This window comes from Trichoderma reesei (genome assembly GCF_000167675.1).
Source record: "Trichoderma reesei QM6a unplaced genomic scaffold TRIREscaffold_28, whole genome shotgun sequence".
NCBI classification, from domain to species: domain Eukaryota; kingdom Fungi; phylum Ascomycota; class Sordariomycetes; order Hypocreales; family Hypocreaceae; genus Trichoderma; species Trichoderma reesei.
In genome coordinates this window covers 249127-267747 of record NW_006711175.1, presented here as the reverse complement: position 1 = coordinate 267747, position 18621 = coordinate 249127, and the positions used below count along the sequence as shown (strand labels likewise).

Sequence of the window (18621 nt, the reverse complement as noted above, 5' to 3'; positions counted from 1 at the left end):
AAATACCGCCTCCTCGGACCATGCTGGCCTTGACCATTCATTCACCTTTCCACCCAACTCCAGCTTCTTTCTTTGACTTTGCACATCATCCACCTCTACCTGCTATCGGCATCTTCGTCGATCTGCTCCAGCCCTCTCCTATTCATTCTTTGACCAAAAAAAAAAAACACCATGGCAACTGCCGAGGGCCAGAAGACATGGAGTCAGTACGGTGCACATGTTGTGACCAGGCCGACTCCAGAAGTCGTCGGCATCAACAGAGATCTGATATCGACCTCTTCTGCTCAGCTGCTTCAGCATGCCTCCAAGGCTTGGACTGGTGGAATCAGAGAGACCAGCTGCATGCACTCCGTGTACCGAGACAGACCAGCCGGACTGCAGCCTCGCGACGTGCTGACACACTCTTTCCATGATGTGGACGAACAAGGCGTGTCTCTGGTATCGTACAAGAACGGATTCGTCGATGGCATCATCCGTGCTTTCCAGCAGGATCTCCATCTCGTGCTGCGCCCTGATGATGTGTGGCTTGCCATCGTGGTCCAGTTCAGCTTCTACGTCAACGGCCACGCTGAAGAAATGAGGAAATTCTTCGTCGCCCACGAGGGCCGGAGGAAGCTGGTTGTCAGGACAGGCTCGCCCAGTCCGTTGTCTGTCGACTTCGGCGTAATTGCCAAGACGTTCAAGAGCTTGATTCAAGACAACGTTGTCGATCCCGAGCTCACGTCTTGGATACTGCCGGACTTTTCGACCACGACGGACGAGGACATCACCACAACCACTGTAGCCATGATGGCGACTACAAAGAGATACTTTGAATTCATCGCAATGGGCGGATGCGGTTTCCCCAGCGTCACGCTGCTTGGCGAACGAGCAGACTGGGTCAAGCTTCACGCAAAGGTGGAAAGACTCAGGACCTACGGCGGAGAGCTTGCCGATTGGAGCAAGCTTCTCACCAAGGTGGTAGGGAAGATGGTTGAGACGTTTGATCAGCCAGATCGACAGGCCACCAAGGACTTCTGGATGAGAGCCGTCCACCAGGCCGGCAGAGACGGCTCTCTCACGGTCGAGACGCTTTCGGGTTGGATCACGGCCTTTTGCCGGTGGGACGAGGAGGGCAGGACGATACGCCAGGTTGACGAAGCAGCAAGCACCAGTTATGGACAACAACACATCGATAGGAAGCGATTCGTCATTGACGATGTTGCGTTTCCCATCATCAGCCCCAAGGACGTCCCACGAGCCGCGACTGAAGTGCCGATAACGTTTCTGGATGCATTGACTGGCATCCGCTACGAGACAACAGCCGTGGCGGGATTGGTGGGCGTGAAGCCAAGTGCGAGCATCGAGGGAGGTCCGTATGACACCTTTCAGCCACGGTCGGGCTACTGGATCGTGGTCGACGAAGCTGGCCCGATACCTGCCGATTTCACGCTGGGCGACAATTTCGCTATGAAGAGCATCTAGATGGCAAAATGGATTGACAATGATTGTGTGGCTACTGAGCTTGTATGGGGGATGCCTGGGCAGTGTGAACGTTAGGTACATGTATTAGCCGGCCTGGATGATGTTACCGTCTCGGCCATTTCTTTATCTGGATCTGACTGAGGCTGTTTATTGACCATTGCATGTGAGTAAGAAGTGAAGACACATTGCTTTTGACTGTAAGATTGAGGAACCTGTCAGCAAGCACTCGATATAAAGATGGCCCGGATCGATGCTTACGTGTGTCTTACCATGTCATCTCCATGGCCATCGTTGGGCATCACCAGGGTTAGTGTCGTCTGATCCTTTTTTTTTTGGCGTTACTATGACTGTCGCCATTCTTGAAATACATATTCAAAATCATTCGCAACTGTAGCAGCTATCCCATCCCTTCACAGCTGCCCGAGGCGCCCTCAACGACTTGAAGCCGACAGCTCAGCTCAAACCGGGCCATGGACGGAAACGTTAATCAGCCGACAAGGGTGATAATCATCGGAGCAGGTTGTAGAGCCCGACGTCAATTCTTGTCAATCTTGTAATATAGATCATCACTAACTCGGAGACAGGTTGGGCTGGTCTGGCCGCAGCGAAAACGTACGGAAGCTGTGATGATGATGAGGAGTTACTCGTCCCTGCTAACGGCATACAGATACCTTCAAGTAAATCCCTCTATATCATTGACGATTCTCGATGCAGAAGCTACAGTGGGTGGTGTATGGTCCAAGGCAAGATGCTATCCAGGCTTCATAGCGGATGGCCCCGTGGGACTCTTCGACTTTAGCGACCTGCCCATGTCCAAAGTCGTTGGGCTCAAGGTCTGGGACGAGTTGCCCGGCATTAAGGTGTACGAGTACTTGCACGAGTACGCCCGAAGGTTTCATCTCCTGGAGCGGTGCAAGTTTTCGTGTCGAGTCACGCACATTCGCCGTTCGCCGTCGCAAAAGGGATGGACTGTTGAAGCGCAGACTACAAGTGATGATGGGAAGATAGGTTCCGAGACGTTTGACTGCGACAAGCTGATTGTGGCCACGGGGAACTTCAACACTCCGAAATACCCCGACGTCGAGACATCAGAGTTCAACGGACTGGTGATGCACACCAAAGACATTGGGCAAAAGCATGAAGCCCTGCTCGGAAAAGATGTCGAGACTGTTGCCATTTACGGAGGCGGAAAGTCAGCCATCGACGCCGTCAATCTCTGCATAGAAGCAGGCAAGAAAGTCCACTGGATCATCAGCGACAAGGGCAACGGCCCCAACATGCTGTTTAATGCGCGGCTGAAAGGGGGATTCCACGTTGGTCAGTTTGTAGGGCGATGGAAGGACATCTTTTCCGTCAGCATCTTCAGCGTCGACACGTTCTTTGGGCGATTCTTCTACAGCGGCAAGAATAGGCTGGGGACGTGGCTCATTGGCAAGTTTTGGTCGTTTGCGGCCAAGAAGATGAGGACAGGAGGGGTTTATGCGGGCATGACGGCTGAGAACAGGGAGAAGCTGCTGCCAGAAGGTAATAGGTAAGTCAAGTTGCCTGTAGAGACTCGTATCGTTTCTATAATTGACATTCTGCAGTGCTTTGTTTTCGGCGGTTGGAGGAGCTGCGTTGCACAGCTGTCCCAAGTTCATCCCAGAGCTGAGCAAGTCGGATGGCCTCATCACGGTTCATCGAGCACGCATTACCTCGGCTCAAGGCCAGACTGTGTGCCTATCCAACGGTGAAAGCATCCCTTGCCAGGCCTTGGTGTTTGGCACGGGATGGACTTCTGAAGACGTGCTCTTTGACCCTGCTCAGGGGCTCTCCTTGGGCTTGCGGAAACCTACGGCGCTCGAAGACGAGCAATCTGCCCAATATTGGAAAAAGCTTCATGAGAGAGCTGATCAAAAGATTCTGTCGCTTCTTCCGATCCTCAAGGATTCGCCTGGACCCCGGACCACGGACCCCCTGACGCCATATCGCCTATATCGGTACATGCTGCCTTCGTCTCTGGCCGCAGCAAATGATCGCTCTCTCGTGTTTCTGGGATACCTGATTAGCATCCAAACCCACATTCTCAGCGAAGTCTCTGCTCTGTGGGCAATTTGCTGGCTCGAGAACCTCGTTGATCTGGGCGTTCCAAAGAGCAAAGAAGACATTGACTATGAAGTTGCAAAGGTCAATGCGTACGCGCTTCGGAAGAATCTGTCTCAGGAACCAAGCGCGGGTAGCGGAATTCAGCATTTCGTCGACTTGTTGATGAAAGATATGGGACTGAGAGCGAAACGAAAGGGGGGATTGGGAGTCAAAGACATGTTTGTGCCTTATAGATCTCAAGATTATCTAGGCATTGTGACAGAGGTTCTGCAAAGGTCAAAGGAATGACTCTCTTTCCTTATCGACCTTGGTTAGTTGTCTCTACTAGAACATCTTCCCGGAATGAAGCTCCAATAGATAATGCATATTGCCGAAACGTATTCATTAAGAGATCCGTCTTTGCATACTCCCCAGACAACAACGAACCTTCTTACGCTTTATAGCCGGATTGACCCTTGTGCCCCCCCTAAAACCGAGATGCTTCGTATGTTGGCGCGCCTCTTTCCAGCAGGATCAGACGCGACCTTTCCGATTTGCCCGCAACAATTGAACAATGAGGCGCTTCTCCCTCCGCATGATGGCATATGAAAGTGCCGTCCTCCCTTGATTATCCCTTGCCTTGAGCGCAGCGCCCCTTTCGAGCAGTGTTGCAACAGCAGCTGAAGGTTCCCGCCAGCCATTGACGGCATAAATCAGCGCCGTCTTGCCATCATTGTCTCTTGCGTCGAGCTTAGCACCTCTATCAAGGAGCATTTTCATGCAATCCAAATACCCTCTGTAACTGGCACTTGATAGGGGCGTTCGCCCCTGGCCATCTCTTGCCTCAATAGCGGCGCCTCTATTAAGGAGCTTTCGCATGCATTCCAAACTCCCAATGGCGTGCATTAGAGGCGTTTGTCCCCAGCCATCTCTTGCCTCAATAGCGGCACCACTATCCAGCAATTCCCCGACGGTATAATCGTTTCCCACTTGAGCAGCATGCATCAGGGCTGTTAGTCCAGATTGATCTCTCGCTTTAATATCAGCTCCTTGGTCAAGCAGGAAGCGGATGCTTGATGCACTCCCTTTCCGGGCGACTCCCATTAGCACAGTGCTCCCATAGATATCTCTCTCGTCAACACATGCGCCGTTGTCGATGAGACTTTTGAAGATCGAAAATGCATTCAGTGGACTCATTGTTCGACAGGACAACGCTGGTTTAACGGATGAAATTGCCGTCATCCCGTTTTTGCTCCTTGCATGAACCGCAGCGCCTCTGCTTAGAAGCTCTTTGGCAACATCCAGCCTCAATCTCCAAGCAGCGTGCATCAATGCTGTCGTCCCCAAATCGTCTGTCGCTTCAATAAGAGCGCCTTTGTCAAGAAGCAGCCTCGCATATGACACATGAGCGGCTTTCATCAAAGCTGTCCGGCCATTTTTGTCTCTCGCTTCAGTCGCAGCCCCTCTGTCAAGAAGCAACTCAATCAGCTCATAGCGATCATCAGAGGTCCTGTCCCCTTCGCATGCTTGCATTAATGGAGTAGATCCAGTCTGGTCTTTCGCTTCAACTGCGGCACCCCTGTCCAGAAGCATCTTGATGGTGCCATACTGATGTTTATACTTGCGGGCAGCACATGCTCGCAGTAATGGAGTCGACCCAGAGTCGTCTCTTGTCTCAATCTCAGCGCCTTCGTCAAGGAGTATCTCGATGGCGGCCCTGCAATCCTCGGATGAACCTGCAGCAAGTGACAACGGAGTCCGGCCAAACACATCTTTCGCATCGATCTCAGAACCCTCTTCGAGCAGGAACCGAACAGGGGCTGCATTTCCCCCAAGGGCAGCGTATGAGAGTGTCGTTCTGCTTTGCCAGCCCCTTGACTGGACTGCAACGCCCTGCTGAAGCAGAAGCTGGAGGGAGTCCATGCAGCCATGTCTCGCCGCAAGGAATAGAAGCCTTTGGCGAAGAATTGGCTCAGATTCTGTCAGAAACCTTCCAAGAAGCACATTCACGACTCGTGCCTGTCCTTCGTAGAACTGGGAGCCGAAAAAGCCAAGTTTACCAAAAGCAGACTCTTCATCAAGGTGCTCGACAAGATCCAGTAATCGGGTAGAAATGTCATCTTCTTTCCACAGAAGTTCAAGGAGACTTTCATGCCCGCATACAGCAGCCTCATACAGAGGTCTGTCTTCTTTGGAGAATGTGATCTTGGCGCCCTTCTCAATTAGTAGTCGAGTTATACCATCACTCAAGTGTGATGCATTTGAAAGCCTAATAGCTCTCAATAGAGGAAGAGTCCCATAAATCTCTTGATTAACATCAGCCCCATTCTCAAGAAGAAGGGAAACCATTGATTCATCATGGTTCGCAATGGCATGGTCCAGTGCAGGCCCGCCAAAGGAAGGGAGGGTGTTAACTGTGACACCCTTCTGAAGTAGAAGCCGGGCCATCTCTTGATGCTGACTCTGAACAGCATATATAAGAGGCGTGTTGTTCGCCGTATCTGGTAAGTCGAGGTCATGCTGATTATTGGAAAGGAAGTCAAGAGCTTGACAAATGCCAAAGAAAGCTGCCAAGTGAAGGCCGTTCCATCTCAATGGAAATATGTCGGATCTCGATCTCAATGAGAATCTGAGGTGGTTCGTTGTTAATGGATATCTGAGGAGGTTCGTGATTAATGGATGTCTGAGGAGGTTGAGCGCTCGTTCAGCTGCTTGAATCGTCGTTTGGCACGTCATAAAGTCTTGAATACTACGAGGAATCTCCGGCATCAAACGGGCGTGATGCCCCCAGTTCTCGCCTGCGTAGAAATAGAGTGGATTTAATTGGAGAGTTTCGCTGTAACTGTTGTAAGGGTAGTCATTACCACTCTGGGCGATATTGGAGAGATACTGGCAACAAAAAACCGCAAGCTTCGTTTCGGCACCGGGGAACAACTGGCTTTGCCTTCGATCGAAAAACTTCTGGGTTGTGTAGTGGACCAGTCGAACGACGTTGCTTTCTTCGTCAATCGTGACCAAACCAGCGCAGAGAGAGATTATAGAGTCAACTTCGCGGAGATTCTCTGGATCAAAAGCAGTACCTCCGGGATTGACTGCAAGAGCATGTTGGAGTTCCAGTGGGCTAAGTGGCCGTTTGGCACAAGTGATCCATTCCAGGGCATTTCTAGCAAGGCGTTGCTGGTCAGGACTCTGACGGTCTATCCTGTCCATGGCTTCATCATATGCTTGCTCCAAGGCGGTCTGGAGCCCATCCTGTCCCCTTTCTCCATGCTTTCGGTTGCTGAACCTCTCGAGGGCAGATTTTACCTCTGCAACTGAAGTTGTTCCTTTAAGAGAATCGAGGTCGAGATGTAAGAGGAGGAACCTGTTCATCGATTAGCAAGCTGAAGCCTGCGTGTAGATGTTGAAGAACCAGCAGTAGAGCACGTACATCCCCTGAGCTGCCTGAACAGTCTGCGTACGGATATCTTCCTTGAGCTGGTCCATGCTAAACATGAACTCGGGCAGATATATCATATGAGCCTCGATGTATTGGCGCATATCCCCCTCGCTCGCTAGGACTTCTTTCCTGAGGCTTCCTTCAAGTTCCCTCTCGATGGCTGGAATGTGCCGCGAAGTTGCAAAGAGACCGACCGCAGTATCGGTGCGGAGACTGGAGATGTATGACAACAGCCTCAAACGCGAGCGATCGGTTGCTATGCACTCGTCCAGCGCGTCAAGCACGATCACAATCCTCGAGTACGTGGCGGCTACCGATCGCAAGGCTTCCACCAGCTCGTAAAGTGACGGCCTAGTCTTCTCTCGCTTGTGCCTTTCATGTAATTTTCTGATGACATCGGGTAAACAAGGCCTCTTCCGGCTCAGCTGCTTCACCAAGCATGCAATTAGGTCATCGATGCCCTGTTCGTGCTGCCGCCTGAAGTTGCAGTATATATAAGCAAGCCCGACATCTGCCTCGTTGCAGGTGCGAGTTCTCAGATCTTCCACTACTATCGCAGTGAGAATTGTTTTGCCAGATCCAGGGATTCCGGGACAGAACAGTGTCTTGTTTTTCTCGGTCAACCAAGATTTGTATTCTGCCGAGTCTAGAAGCCATTGGCCAGTCCCAGGCTGTCTCCTATTCAAGAAATCGCTGTGCTGGGGACCGTAGTTGATGGGGGTGATCCACTCCAGGATCTCGAGGTCTTCTTTTCTGTCCCATTCGCTCTTTATATAGTCAATATTACTGACAACTAATGCTATATAAGCAGCTATACACAAAGATAGGCTACATGTACTAATCTGGGCAATGGATGGATAACTGACCGTGGGACAAGGCATCTTTGATCTTCTGTTCAGCCTCGACCTTGTTCGGCGGAATGCGACAGAGAAGATCCTTTGCATAAGCCGCTGCTGTCATTGCGGCGTATCCTTGCCACTCCTTGTTCTTGTGCGAATCCGAATAGTCACATATCCCTCGAATGACCAGACACGGAAATTGGTTCATGAGTCCAGCTGCCTCCATTTCGAAGCATAAGACGTTCATCTCGGCAGCCAGCGTGTCACGCATAACGGCGTCTTTCATCAGTTGATTTGCGGACGCAATGAGGCCATAGTGAATGGCAGGGTTGTCTTCGTCTTCCTCCCGGACAGGACGTGATACCAGCTTGATGACTTCGTCGCCACAGACAATGTCGCAAGTGCCCTTCAAATTGATAGGGTGGACAATGCTGCTCTGATACAGTCTGTCACTGGTTTGATCTGGTCGAGAATACTTCATTCGAAGCCGTGGCTTTTTATCGAGTGCGTCGCGGATTGTGGCATGGAGTTGATGCCCCTCGCTTTCGTACTGTGACCTCAGCCCGGCCATTGCTGTTCGCAGAACCATCGGCGGCTGGTTTAGGAACCCAGTTGTCTGAAAGGTCTGGTTCTGAATCGTCTTGCCAAAGTCGTACTGGAAGACGCCGCCCATGCCATCACGGGGAGCACTGACAACAACATCACCCAGGCGGATGTCATGGCTTGGACTCGGGGCGCCTCCACCGATGCCAACCATGAGCCCAATTCGGACGTTTGGAAAGCTATGCAGCATGTCTCGGGCAACGCTGGCGGCAGAGGCTATTCCATATTCCCCGTCAGGAAGAACAGCAATAACAACATTGTGCTTGCCGATTCTGCCCAGGGTATAGTCGTTGTTGTCGTGTACGGCGACGCTGCTCGGCGTATCGTGTTTCTCATCGAGGAGGCTCAGCGCAGCCACATATTCCGTGCTGATGGCGCAGATCCAGCCGACGGCGTAGTCTTCAGGGTTCGACATGATGTCCTATGTCTTCTTGATGGACTTTGTTGGAGACTTTGAGGTTCAGCAACGGGATGGGGCTACTCGTCATTTCGTGGGATGAAACTCGAAAACCTCTTGACGGCTTCAGCCAGGAAGAGATGCATGAAGTCTCCCATATGCTTGGAAATGAGAAAGACGCCCAAGAGTTTAGCTGGGCTCAACATGTTGGGCATCAAGTTTCTCAGGCTGCATCTATTGGCTTGGGCGAACCAATGGTCGCTGCTGGAATAAGCCACTGTTTGGAACAGTCCTGCTGAGGCTGAATGCCATGCCAGCAAATGAAAGGCTGGTCTAGGCTGCAGACCAGTTAGAGAGCCAACAACATCGTCGGCTGGTTACCACCTTAACTCCTACACAGCATTGCTCAAGCTCAAAATAGCCCATCAATCAGGCACCCCCTCGCTCTCAGCCTCACCTGGGCATCTATTTCAGCTCAAGTGCCCAGGACCTTGGTGGAGAAGCCTATGGCAAGAAGATATGAAGAATTTGGGCTTCATCCTGGTAGAGACGTCGGATCTTGCCCTGACCTATGTCCCGTGAAGTAGTGGAAGAGAATGGCGTGGTCCTGATGCCCGTACTTGTACGAATCTTACCCGGAAAGTCCCAGATTCTCCAGATCAGATTAGATCTTCGTACACTGTATAGAGTGAGATCCTCAGTGTATCGATGGCCTATGGGATCTAAGACTAATATCTCTACGAATTGCAGAATTGAACACCGACGGACACACGGATCTTGACATCCTAATGGGGCAGCTGCTGAGGCGTCCTATGCATACAAGTCCGAATCAAGCTCCTATCAACGCAATCCCTGCGGGGGATCAGCGAGTGATGACCAGGCTTGACCGATCTTCGGGTCTGGCCCGTCTTGCCCGTGTTGAGGGGATACAGTAGAGTAGTATCAGAGGCTTGACCGTAAGCACTACTGCTGGGAGAGAAGCTGGGCTGGAGGGCCCCAGGACATTGTTCACGGCATAGCAGTACTTGCTAGTATTCATCATTGATTCGGCACATCTTTTGAGCCTGAGTAGAATGTGGTCTTGATAAGCTAATACACGTTCTTGTACAAGAATGGAGCAAGTGAGAGGTTGCATTCATACTCCTCTGAGGATCCGACAAGAACATCCCTCGGCTACGCAGCAACCCTCAGGCTCTACAGTAGAGGGAGATATCTGTACCATCCCCCCAAGGAGCAGTCGACTCCGCCCGAATCCCACCGATGCATCGCCGGCCGCCCACAACGGACGCAATGCTGCCGTGCCGCGCCTGTTGCCGCTCGCATCCATTCATCGAGTCCGTGCTTCTGCAGTGCGCACCCTTCTTGTTCATTGGAGGCAGGGTTCCGCGATACATGTAGATAGAGTATAGATCCTCGGCCTATCTTGAGGCTTGAATCAGAGGTCACAAGTCCTCTCGCGTTTGCGCGAGAGAGTATGTCATTTTTAGATATGCGTATTGTCACACTCTATACGACTATCAGCACTGTAAGCGCTTGTTCACAGGACTGACAGAACAATAGCCGCCGTTGCTGCTCACCAGGCGGGTAAAATACGCAGTTTTCGGAGGCTAAGGCAACGACTAGATCACAGACAGAGAGAAGATCGCTATAGGTACACGCAATAGCTCTCACCGGGCTCAGATCTAGGCCCTGCTGAGGAATTGCCGCCTGTACTGTATGTGGCAAATACGCAAACGTCTCCTCTAATGCTCATGTGCTCATGCTTGGTAACAGAGCATTCAGCTTCAGCAGCAGCAGCCCCCCCGTGCCAACGTGTCAAGCCGCGATTTGCAGGCCCGTGCAGCCGCCGAGCTTCATGTAGGCCATTGGTAGAGGTGGAGATGCGATTAGTATCACCTTGCCTGGGGGACAACAGGGGGGCCCATGTCGGTCTTTGGGTTACGGCTGACAGGACAAGACGGCACAGATAAATTGCTCACAAACAGGAAGAGACTGAGAGCAGAACAGCAGCAATATGAACAGGGCAAAGAAGCAAGAAAAAAAAATGGCCTGGAGACGCTTGTCTTGAGTACGGCTTGGGACTTGTTCTCGGTCACCCGATGAATATGACCTCCAGCCAGGGGTAACACGCCTGGTTGGCGCTGGTTCATTTCTGCCGGGAACTAACACGATGTGCTACAATCTTTCATCTGATCTACAAACCACTGCCGGGTCCAAGTGATGCGACTACAGTAGTAGCCGACCTGCTAAAATGGATAGTACTATCACGGATACTATGCGTCCTGGATCGACTGGGTTCTACGCAAGGGCCAGAGAGAGGCCACGGTTGAATCTGTGAATGTTGCCCGGGGGTGGACCATGCATGCTCGGTTCATCCTGTAACTGCGGCATATGCTGAATCGAGTATCACAACGACGTATACTTACCAGATCCTGCTAGTATGTATTGCTGTCGTATTGCTCCCTTGATGGCTCGGCATGCACTGACTTGCGTACAACCGCCAGAGCACTCGTCCTCCCGCCTCGACTACGACATTGTGACCGTACAGTAGCAGCCGATGTACGATGTCATCCCGAATCCACAAGCGAAGATACCTCAGAGACGTCGTAGAGTCTGCAGATTCACTGGGGAGTGTCTCGTTCCGTAAGGGTGAACAAGAACGCTGACCTGTGTTCTCACGAAGTCGTCAAAGGAGCGTCCTCGGCATCAAGATGAGAAGCGCAACGCCTGAGCGACGCACAAAGAGTCACGACATGTGTATGCGTTATGCGTATGTTTGTGTACGAATCCTGTCGAGCAAGGCATTCTGCTTGTTTTCTTGTTTTCCCTTGCACACTGACGTTTCATCCATCCGGCAAGCATCCTGCAAGGATCCTCTCAACTGACAACGAAACCCTCACCAACTGAGCGTATGTGCTCGCTTGCGCATCGCGCAGGATCCCGCTGTGACCTTTATACAGGTGCTGATTGGCACGTACAGGGGGGATCGATGCAGTTTGCCTCATCCGGACAGATGGCTAATACTACCCATCGACTGCAGCATTGACGAATGCGGCACACGGATCACACAAAGTTGAGACGACGGAGGATAGCTTGTAATATTGAAGGCCTCTGTCCGGATATTCGCAACTTGGTGACGGCGCTTATCTTCTGCTGCCGTGAAGCTCCTCGGTATGCATGGATATGAGCGGGGTGCTTCGTCCATCTCCTACCTTGGCTATATATTGAGAAGCTCCCTGCACGATGGATTGTGCCGTGGGAGTCCAAGTGCTGCAGCTTTGCTCTTGTTCAGATCTGCATTACGCCTGCGGACAACTTGATCCGCCATGGATTCTCCCATCATACTACCCCAGGGGGCCATCTCCCGGGCCTCAATACTGGGGTTGTTATTATGCATCACGACGGCATTGTTGAATCGCTTCCTTCGCGGAGGCAAGGCCAGGAAATATCCACCGGGACCCAAGCCATGGCCCATTATCGGCAACATGTTTGTCTTCAAGGGGATCGTCTACGACACAGAGGCAACACTTGCTCGGTTGGCCAAGAGCTTCGGCGACAAGGTCATGATCTGGCTCTTTTCGAAGCCGTTTCTGATCGTGGACAAGCTTGAAGATGCCAAAGAACTGATGGACAAGGTATGCCTCTGACTTTGTCTGATATTCTTCCATCCGGTTTGCCAGAGTCTCTAAGACAGATTATCCCATCAGCGAGGTTCCATCTTCTCCGACAGACCAAGGCCAAGCAACTTTGTTGAGCGCGTTTGGCCTTGTTTGTTGCCCATCAAGCCGCTCGGTGACGAGTATCGGATCGTGAGGCGAATCTACAACGACCTGCTCGGCCCCAAGCAGTCCCAATCAGTCAGAAAGTACCAAGACTACGAGTCCAGGATGCTGATGCGAGATCTGTACAACGCTCCGGAGAAGTTCCAGGTCATCACGGAGCGATATTCAATGAGTGTCATTTTCAGTGCCGTGTACGGCGTACGCATTGGTCGCCTCGACTATCCTGTGATTGAAGAACTGTTTAGCATCATGGACACTATGGCGAACTGTAAGTTCCCTTAACCGGTATCCTCTACATGCCAATCAGTGAGAGGAGTATGCTAATGACGATATTCGCAGACATTCTGCCGGGAAGCCTGCTCATTGACTATCTCCCCTTTCTCCAGAGGCTGCCCGAGTGCTTCCAGCCCTGGCTCAAGTTTGCAGACACAATGCATGCTCGCGAGTCAAAGTTCCACAATGGTTTTCTGAACGTCCTCAAGGAGCAGATTGAGGCGGGAACTGCGTCCTACTGCTTTGGTGTTGATGTCCTGAAGCTCCAGGAGAAAACCGGCCTTAGTGATGAATTCACGCTCGACATTCTCAAGGGAGTCATTGCTGCCGGCTCTGAAACAACCAGCAGTATGCTGCAATCCATCTTCAAGGCCCTCGCAATGAATCCCGAGGCCCAGAGAAAGGCCCAAGAAGGTGAGATGACCGCTGCTGGGCATTACTATACGCCTTTCCGTGTTCAACTAAGGCTGACTCGATCTCTTGGATCTACACAGAGCTGGATCGTGTTGTTGGACCATCACGCTTGCCGCACTGGGACGATGCCCCCAATCTGCCCTATATCCGTGCCCTCATCAAGGAGCTTCATAGATGGACTCCTCTCTTCATCCTCGGGGTGCCTCATGCCTCCACCGAGGAGGTCGTCTACAGAGGATACACGCTGCCGCAAAAGACCCTGGTGATGCCTCACGTCTACCGCCTGTCACGAGATCCCGACGTCTACGAGAACCCCGATGCCTTTGCGCCCGAGAGGTTTCTCGGCGATGACCTCGACTCGTATGCCAGCGCCAAGCAGAGCGACTTCCGCAAGCGTGACCACGTCAACTACGGCTGGGGACGACGGCTGTGCCAGGGCATCCAGGTCGCCGAGAACTCCATCTTCATGCAGGTTTCTCGGCTTCTGTGGGCGTACAATGTTGCGCCTCTGCCTGACGAGCCTCTGCGCTTGGAAGACAGGCTTCGTAAGTCTTCATCTTCTGTCTTTTGCTTCATGTATCTTTGGGTGTTTGTGTAGAAGCTAACGTTCAAACACGATAGACGGAATTGTCAAGAAGCCCAAGCCGTTCAGGCTGTCCATCACGCCCCGGTCTGAAGAAGCCGTCCAGGTGGTCCTGCAGGCCGCAAAGCAGGCCGTGACAAGTCTTCCAGATGCCGACTCCGTGGTGTATTAGTTACTGGGTGCCGGATGGAAGAACTGAGTGACTGATGAATGATGAACAGTGGCATCGTGGCCAATTTGCTGAGCGTTTGATAGTATATCCATATTTCATGAGTTATGAGTTTGATAGCCGATTGGCACACATATAACATGTGCAAATTAAAAACAACAGTCAAATGAAGCATCGAGCGGGGTATTTCTTCATAAGTCCTAGGTACTCAGGACTTGCGTGACTTAGTACATCTAATGGATGTAACCCAGCCCGTCAGCAAAGAAGCAGGGGTTATTCAAATGCGTGTAAGAGCTGCCTTGGCAACAGAGCCATCTAGGCAGATATCACAAGGACATCGACGACTTCCCAAGATCACAGTGACATCCTCTTGAACACGGAAATGCCCGTCTTCGGAGAACCCTCAGTCGATGACCTCTCCAGTGATCCGACTCAACGGACACGATGGAGCTACACCAGCTCCTCTGATCCGCCGCTGCCCGATGAAGATGCCACTCAGCCATTCTGCCCTCGTCATGCTGTCACTATCGCTCGTCTATACAAGAACTTCTTTGGGCCTCTACCAATGAACTCATCCTCGACAACTCCGCATCGCGATTGGCATTTTGGCAACCTCGATTATGTCCTGTCTCGGCGGGACTGGTGCCGAGCTTGCAGCCTCATCGCAAATGTCATTCTTGAAGACCCCTCAAACTCCCTCTTGGAACGCCAGAATGCAGAAATTATTGCTTGCTGGATATGGGACGGGGTGCTTGAGGGCAGCAGCAGTGACATGGGAACGCTGCGTCTAAGGATCGCCCCGGAAATGGTTGGCTGGGAGAGTCTCTTTGAGCCATTCGATCTCGTTCCCTTGGCGAATGATGGGGCAGAAAATACAATGTTTCTGGGGCGGAAAATTGATGAGGCTCGGTTTGATTTGGAGCTGGTCAAACGCTGGATCAACAACTGTGCAGAATGGCATGGCGACGAATGTTTGGACTCGACACCATGGCAGACTCTAGAACTGGGTGTGCCTTTTATCCGAATGGTCTCGCTGAGTGATAGCAAGTTGATCGAAACCTCCTGTCCGCCGCCCTACGTAGCACTGAGTTACGTATGGGGCACTGCCCCGGTGTTCAAGACATCACAGAGCAATATAGGAGGCCTGATGCAGCAGCAAGGCTTGCCGGTGGCGTCTCTTCCCACGTCTATCCGCGATGCCATGACTCTAGCGCAGGAGCTTGGCTTTGAGTATATCTGGATCGACTCGATATGCATTATCCAAGATTCCGGAGACGACAAGATGCAGCAGCTTCGCATGATGGACAGCATCTACACCCGTGCAAGCCTCACCATAGTTGCCGCAGCCGGCTCTCATGCCAACGCGGGAATTCCTGGCCTTCAAGCAGGCACAAGGTCTCGGAAACAGCATATAGTGCAGGTATCTGACGATCTGTCTCTTGTGGCACTCCATCCAGACACGCATCGAAGCGCAGCAGCAACGACGTGGAGCACCAGAGGCTGGACATATCAGGAGCTGCTTTTATCAAAGCGGTGTGTGTACTCCTTTCCAGACGGCTCGGTGAGCTTTCAGTGCTCGAGAGCCGTCTGGGGAGAGGATTACCATGCAGAGACGCCGCACTTGAAGCGGTGCGCGCCCATGCTTGATATCTCGCTGAATCGCAGCTGGATGTCTCCTGGAAGCGTCAGGGAGAGAGGTGCTCCAACCGTCCACGTAAAGGATACGCCGTACTTGCATGAATATTCTCGCCTCGTTGGGGAGTACACTGGACGCAACATGTCCTATGCGAGTGACCGGCTCGCAGGCATCAGCGGCGTCCTAGAAGTCCTCCAGCGAGAGTTCAGCCTCTCTTTTCTTCATGGACTACCAGAGGTCCTCATCCATATGGCTCTTCTTTGGCAGCCGCGGGACAAGCTGAAGCGCGTTCCAAAAGATGCCAACACTGGCCTGCCGCTGTTCCCCAGCTGGTCGTGGACTGGCTGGACAGGACCAGTGGGCTACGAGGACTGGAATGTCTTCAACAGCATGCCCGAGTTAGAAGACCGAGCAAAGAGGGTGATACCCTTTGCGAAGCTGGCCAAAGTCGGACCAAGAGGGCTCGAATACTTGACCCCTCCGACAGAAGTCGAAGCTTCCCATAGTTGGTCAAGGGTCATGACTCCCAACGACGGGGTTTGCTACGTCTTTGGCACAGATACTCGCAAATATCATTCAGTCCCTTGCATGCCATCTTCTGCATTGCTCGAGCCGGTCAATACAAGCGGGCAGCCGCCTTGTCTCTGTCTGCGCACCCGCAAAGCAAAGTTTCGACTGACCTACCTTGTCTTGAGCCCCGACTTCAGCAAGGACGACTTTCCCATCGAAAAACGAGGCCGATTTGGACTCTCCCCGCCATCGCCGTCGACGGGGGATCGACCCTGGCTGGGGACCATTCTCCTGCCAGTGCAGTATCTTGCCAAGATGACGCAGGATCACGAGTTCATCATTCTATCGGAGAGCTATGGGTTCAGTCGGCAGGAGGTGGCACCAACGACGGCTGGGCAGATGAAGCCGTTTGAGGTCTACGACGTGATGATGATTCGGCGGATTGTCGGCGAGGAACTGGCGCAGTATCGGGCTCTACTGGCAGCATCGGGGGCGGGAGCATGTGAACAGGGGTCAACGAGCACTTGGCTCGATGGAAAGAGTGTTGTGGAGAGGATTGGAGTTGGGAGGATGTTGAAGAGTGCGTGGAGTGATGATGGTGCTTGGGAAGATTTCGTCCTCGTATAAGTGCGTATGCGCAACTGTTGGGCTGTAGAAGACTTCTGTGAAAGAGAGGCCAGATACATGAATCTATGAGTTGTTCGGGAGGCGCCCTGCCAGTTCCCCAAATGCCGCTTCTATGGCCATGACCGTAAGGTCGACTATTAGATCGATCTGGCTCGTCGTCACGGTATAAGGGGGGGCGATCAGAATGTGATCACCAAGTATGCCGTCGACCGATCCAGCCCCAGGGTACAACATAATTCCACCATCCTCCGTCAAGCTCAGACCCTTCTGGTGAACCAGCATGCCAATGTCGAGCTCACGATCAAACGGTGCCTTGGAGGCTTTGTCTTTCACAAACTCGATCTATGTAGGTATCAGTACTTATGAACCAAAGATCCTCAATATGCGGAGGGGGGTATATCGCGGAATGCGAGCCATGACTTACACCCCAGAAGAGCCCGCGGCCTCGAATGTCACCAACGTAACGATGATGGCCAAGCTTCTGCTTGAGCAAGCTTTCAAGGTACCTGCCCATGTGAAGCACGTTATCAACGAGCCCTTCTTCTCGTATAATTCGATGGACCGCTGCCGCTGCGGCACATGAGATGGGATGTGCCTGATACGTTTGCCCGTGGGAAAATCGTCTATCAATCCCATCATCAGCATCTGAACAGCGTCTAAACAACCAACAGCTTACCCTGATCCCTCCTCCAAGGCTCTTATGACGCGGTAGCCAACAAGAACACCGGCAATGGGCGCATATCCGCCTCCGAGGCCCTTGCCCAAGGTCTGAATGTCGGGAACAACTCCCTCTTGCTCCCAGGCGTGCATCGTGCCTGTTCGGCCCATTCCGCACATTACCTCGTCAAGCACAAAGAGCGCTCCATACTTATCGCACACGGCTTTCATGGCCTTGAAGTATCCCTCAACCGCGGGAACACACCCAAGAGCCTGCCATGCATCAGCAAATCGTTCAGGTATCAGGGGCATGAGTAGAGCAAGGAGGGCTGGGATGGCACGAACCGCGCCAACAACCGTCTCCGCGATGAAAGCACAGACATTGTGAGCTCCCACGCGCTGAAACTCGGCGTCCAGCTCTTTTGCGAGTCTTTCCACGTATTCCGCAATGCTTTCGTCGTCCAGCTTGTATCTATAGGCGTTGCATGGCGAGACATGAGAGACGTTTTGCATCAAAATCGGTTCATAACCTTTCCTTCGACCGACGTGGCCGCCCACGGACAGAGCACCCAAAGTTGTTCCGTGATAAGACTCCCTGCGAGCTATAAAGTGCGTCCGGCTGGGCTCTGGAGTGGGCAGTTCCAGGAAATACTGGCGAGAGAGCTTCATTGCTGCCTCCATTGCTTCCGAACCTGTTCTCCCCTTAGTTTATTTGGTTGTGTCTGAGTAGCGACATATAGTCTCATGCGTGCTGATCGTACCAGAACAGACAATGAATGCCCTTGCCATCTGGCCACCCGTGCTGGAAATCAGCTGCTGGCACAAGTCTTCCGCACTGGGGCACGAGTAAAACATGGTGTGGCAGTAATCCAGCTCCTTGGCTTGTCTTGTAATGGCCTCAATCACTCGCTCATCTCCATGGCCGATGCAGGACACTGCTGCTCCTCCAGTGGCATCGAGTATTCTTCTGCCATTGTCGAACTGTATGTAAAGCCCGGAAGATGACACCACGCGGGATGGAGCGAGCTTCAAGTCTCGATGGAGGACGGCGCTGCAACTTGTGTCAACAACGTCTTTATTTGTTTCCCTCATCATCCTGAGACCCTGTAAGAGGCTTAGTAGATCGGAGAATAGACAAAAGAAGACGGTTTACACAAGGTTGGT

At 52.3% G+C, this 18621-nt stretch overlaps 5 protein-coding genes across 5 annotated transcripts; 3 read left to right on the top strand and 2 right to left on the bottom strand.

The window, feature by feature from the left end:
- Window positions 1-171: 171 nt before the first annotated feature.
- TRIREDRAFT_111681 (uncharacterized protein) lies at window positions 172-4379 on the top strand (the record flags this gene model as incomplete). Its single annotated transcript, XM_006969088.1, has 5 exons — window positions 172-1351; window positions 2233-2995; window positions 3051-3638; window positions 3993-4033; window positions 4345-4379. The coding sequence occupies 5 exons, from the start codon at window positions 172-174 to the stop codon at window positions 4377-4379; spliced, it is 2607 nt and encodes an 868-aa protein (XP_006969150.1).
- A 3234-nt stretch (window positions 4380-7613) lies between these two features.
- On the bottom strand, window positions 7614-8824 carry TRIREDRAFT_111680 (uncharacterized protein; the record flags this gene model as incomplete). Its single annotated transcript, XM_006969040.1, has 2 exons — window positions 7614-7645; window positions 7834-8824. The coding sequence occupies 2 exons, from the start codon at window positions 8822-8824 to the stop codon at window positions 7614-7616; spliced, it is 1023 nt and encodes a 340-aa protein (XP_006969102.1).
- Window positions 8825-12189: 3365 nt separating this feature from the next.
- TRIREDRAFT_37921 (uncharacterized protein) lies at window positions 12190-13795 on the top strand (the record flags this gene model as incomplete). Its single annotated transcript, XM_006969000.1, has 4 exons — window positions 12190-12441; window positions 12514-12856; window positions 12928-13275; window positions 13356-13795. Coding segments are annotated over 4 exons (1383 nt in total), but the record flags the coding sequence as incomplete, so codon positions are not given.
- Window positions 13796-14409: 614 nt separating this feature from the next.
- On the top strand, window positions 14410-16800 carry TRIREDRAFT_69187 (uncharacterized protein; the record flags this gene model as incomplete). Its single annotated transcript, XM_006969087.1, has 3 exons — window positions 14410-16083; window positions 16276-16617; window positions 16684-16800. The coding sequence occupies 3 exons, from the start codon at window positions 14410-14412 to the stop codon at window positions 16798-16800; spliced, it is 2133 nt and encodes a 710-aa protein (XP_006969149.1).
- Window positions 16801-16863: 63 nt separating this feature from the next.
- On the bottom strand, window positions 16864-18549 carry TRIREDRAFT_69228 (adenosylmethionine-8-amino-7-oxononanoate aminotransferase-like protein; the record flags this gene model as incomplete). Its single annotated transcript, XM_006969039.1, has 5 exons — window positions 16864-17142; window positions 17225-17423; window positions 17477-17730; window positions 17803-18149; window positions 18219-18549. The coding sequence occupies 5 exons, from the start codon at window positions 18547-18549 to the stop codon at window positions 16864-16866; spliced, it is 1410 nt and encodes a 469-aa protein (XP_006969101.1).
- Between the last annotated feature and the right edge of the window lie 72 nt (window positions 18550-18621).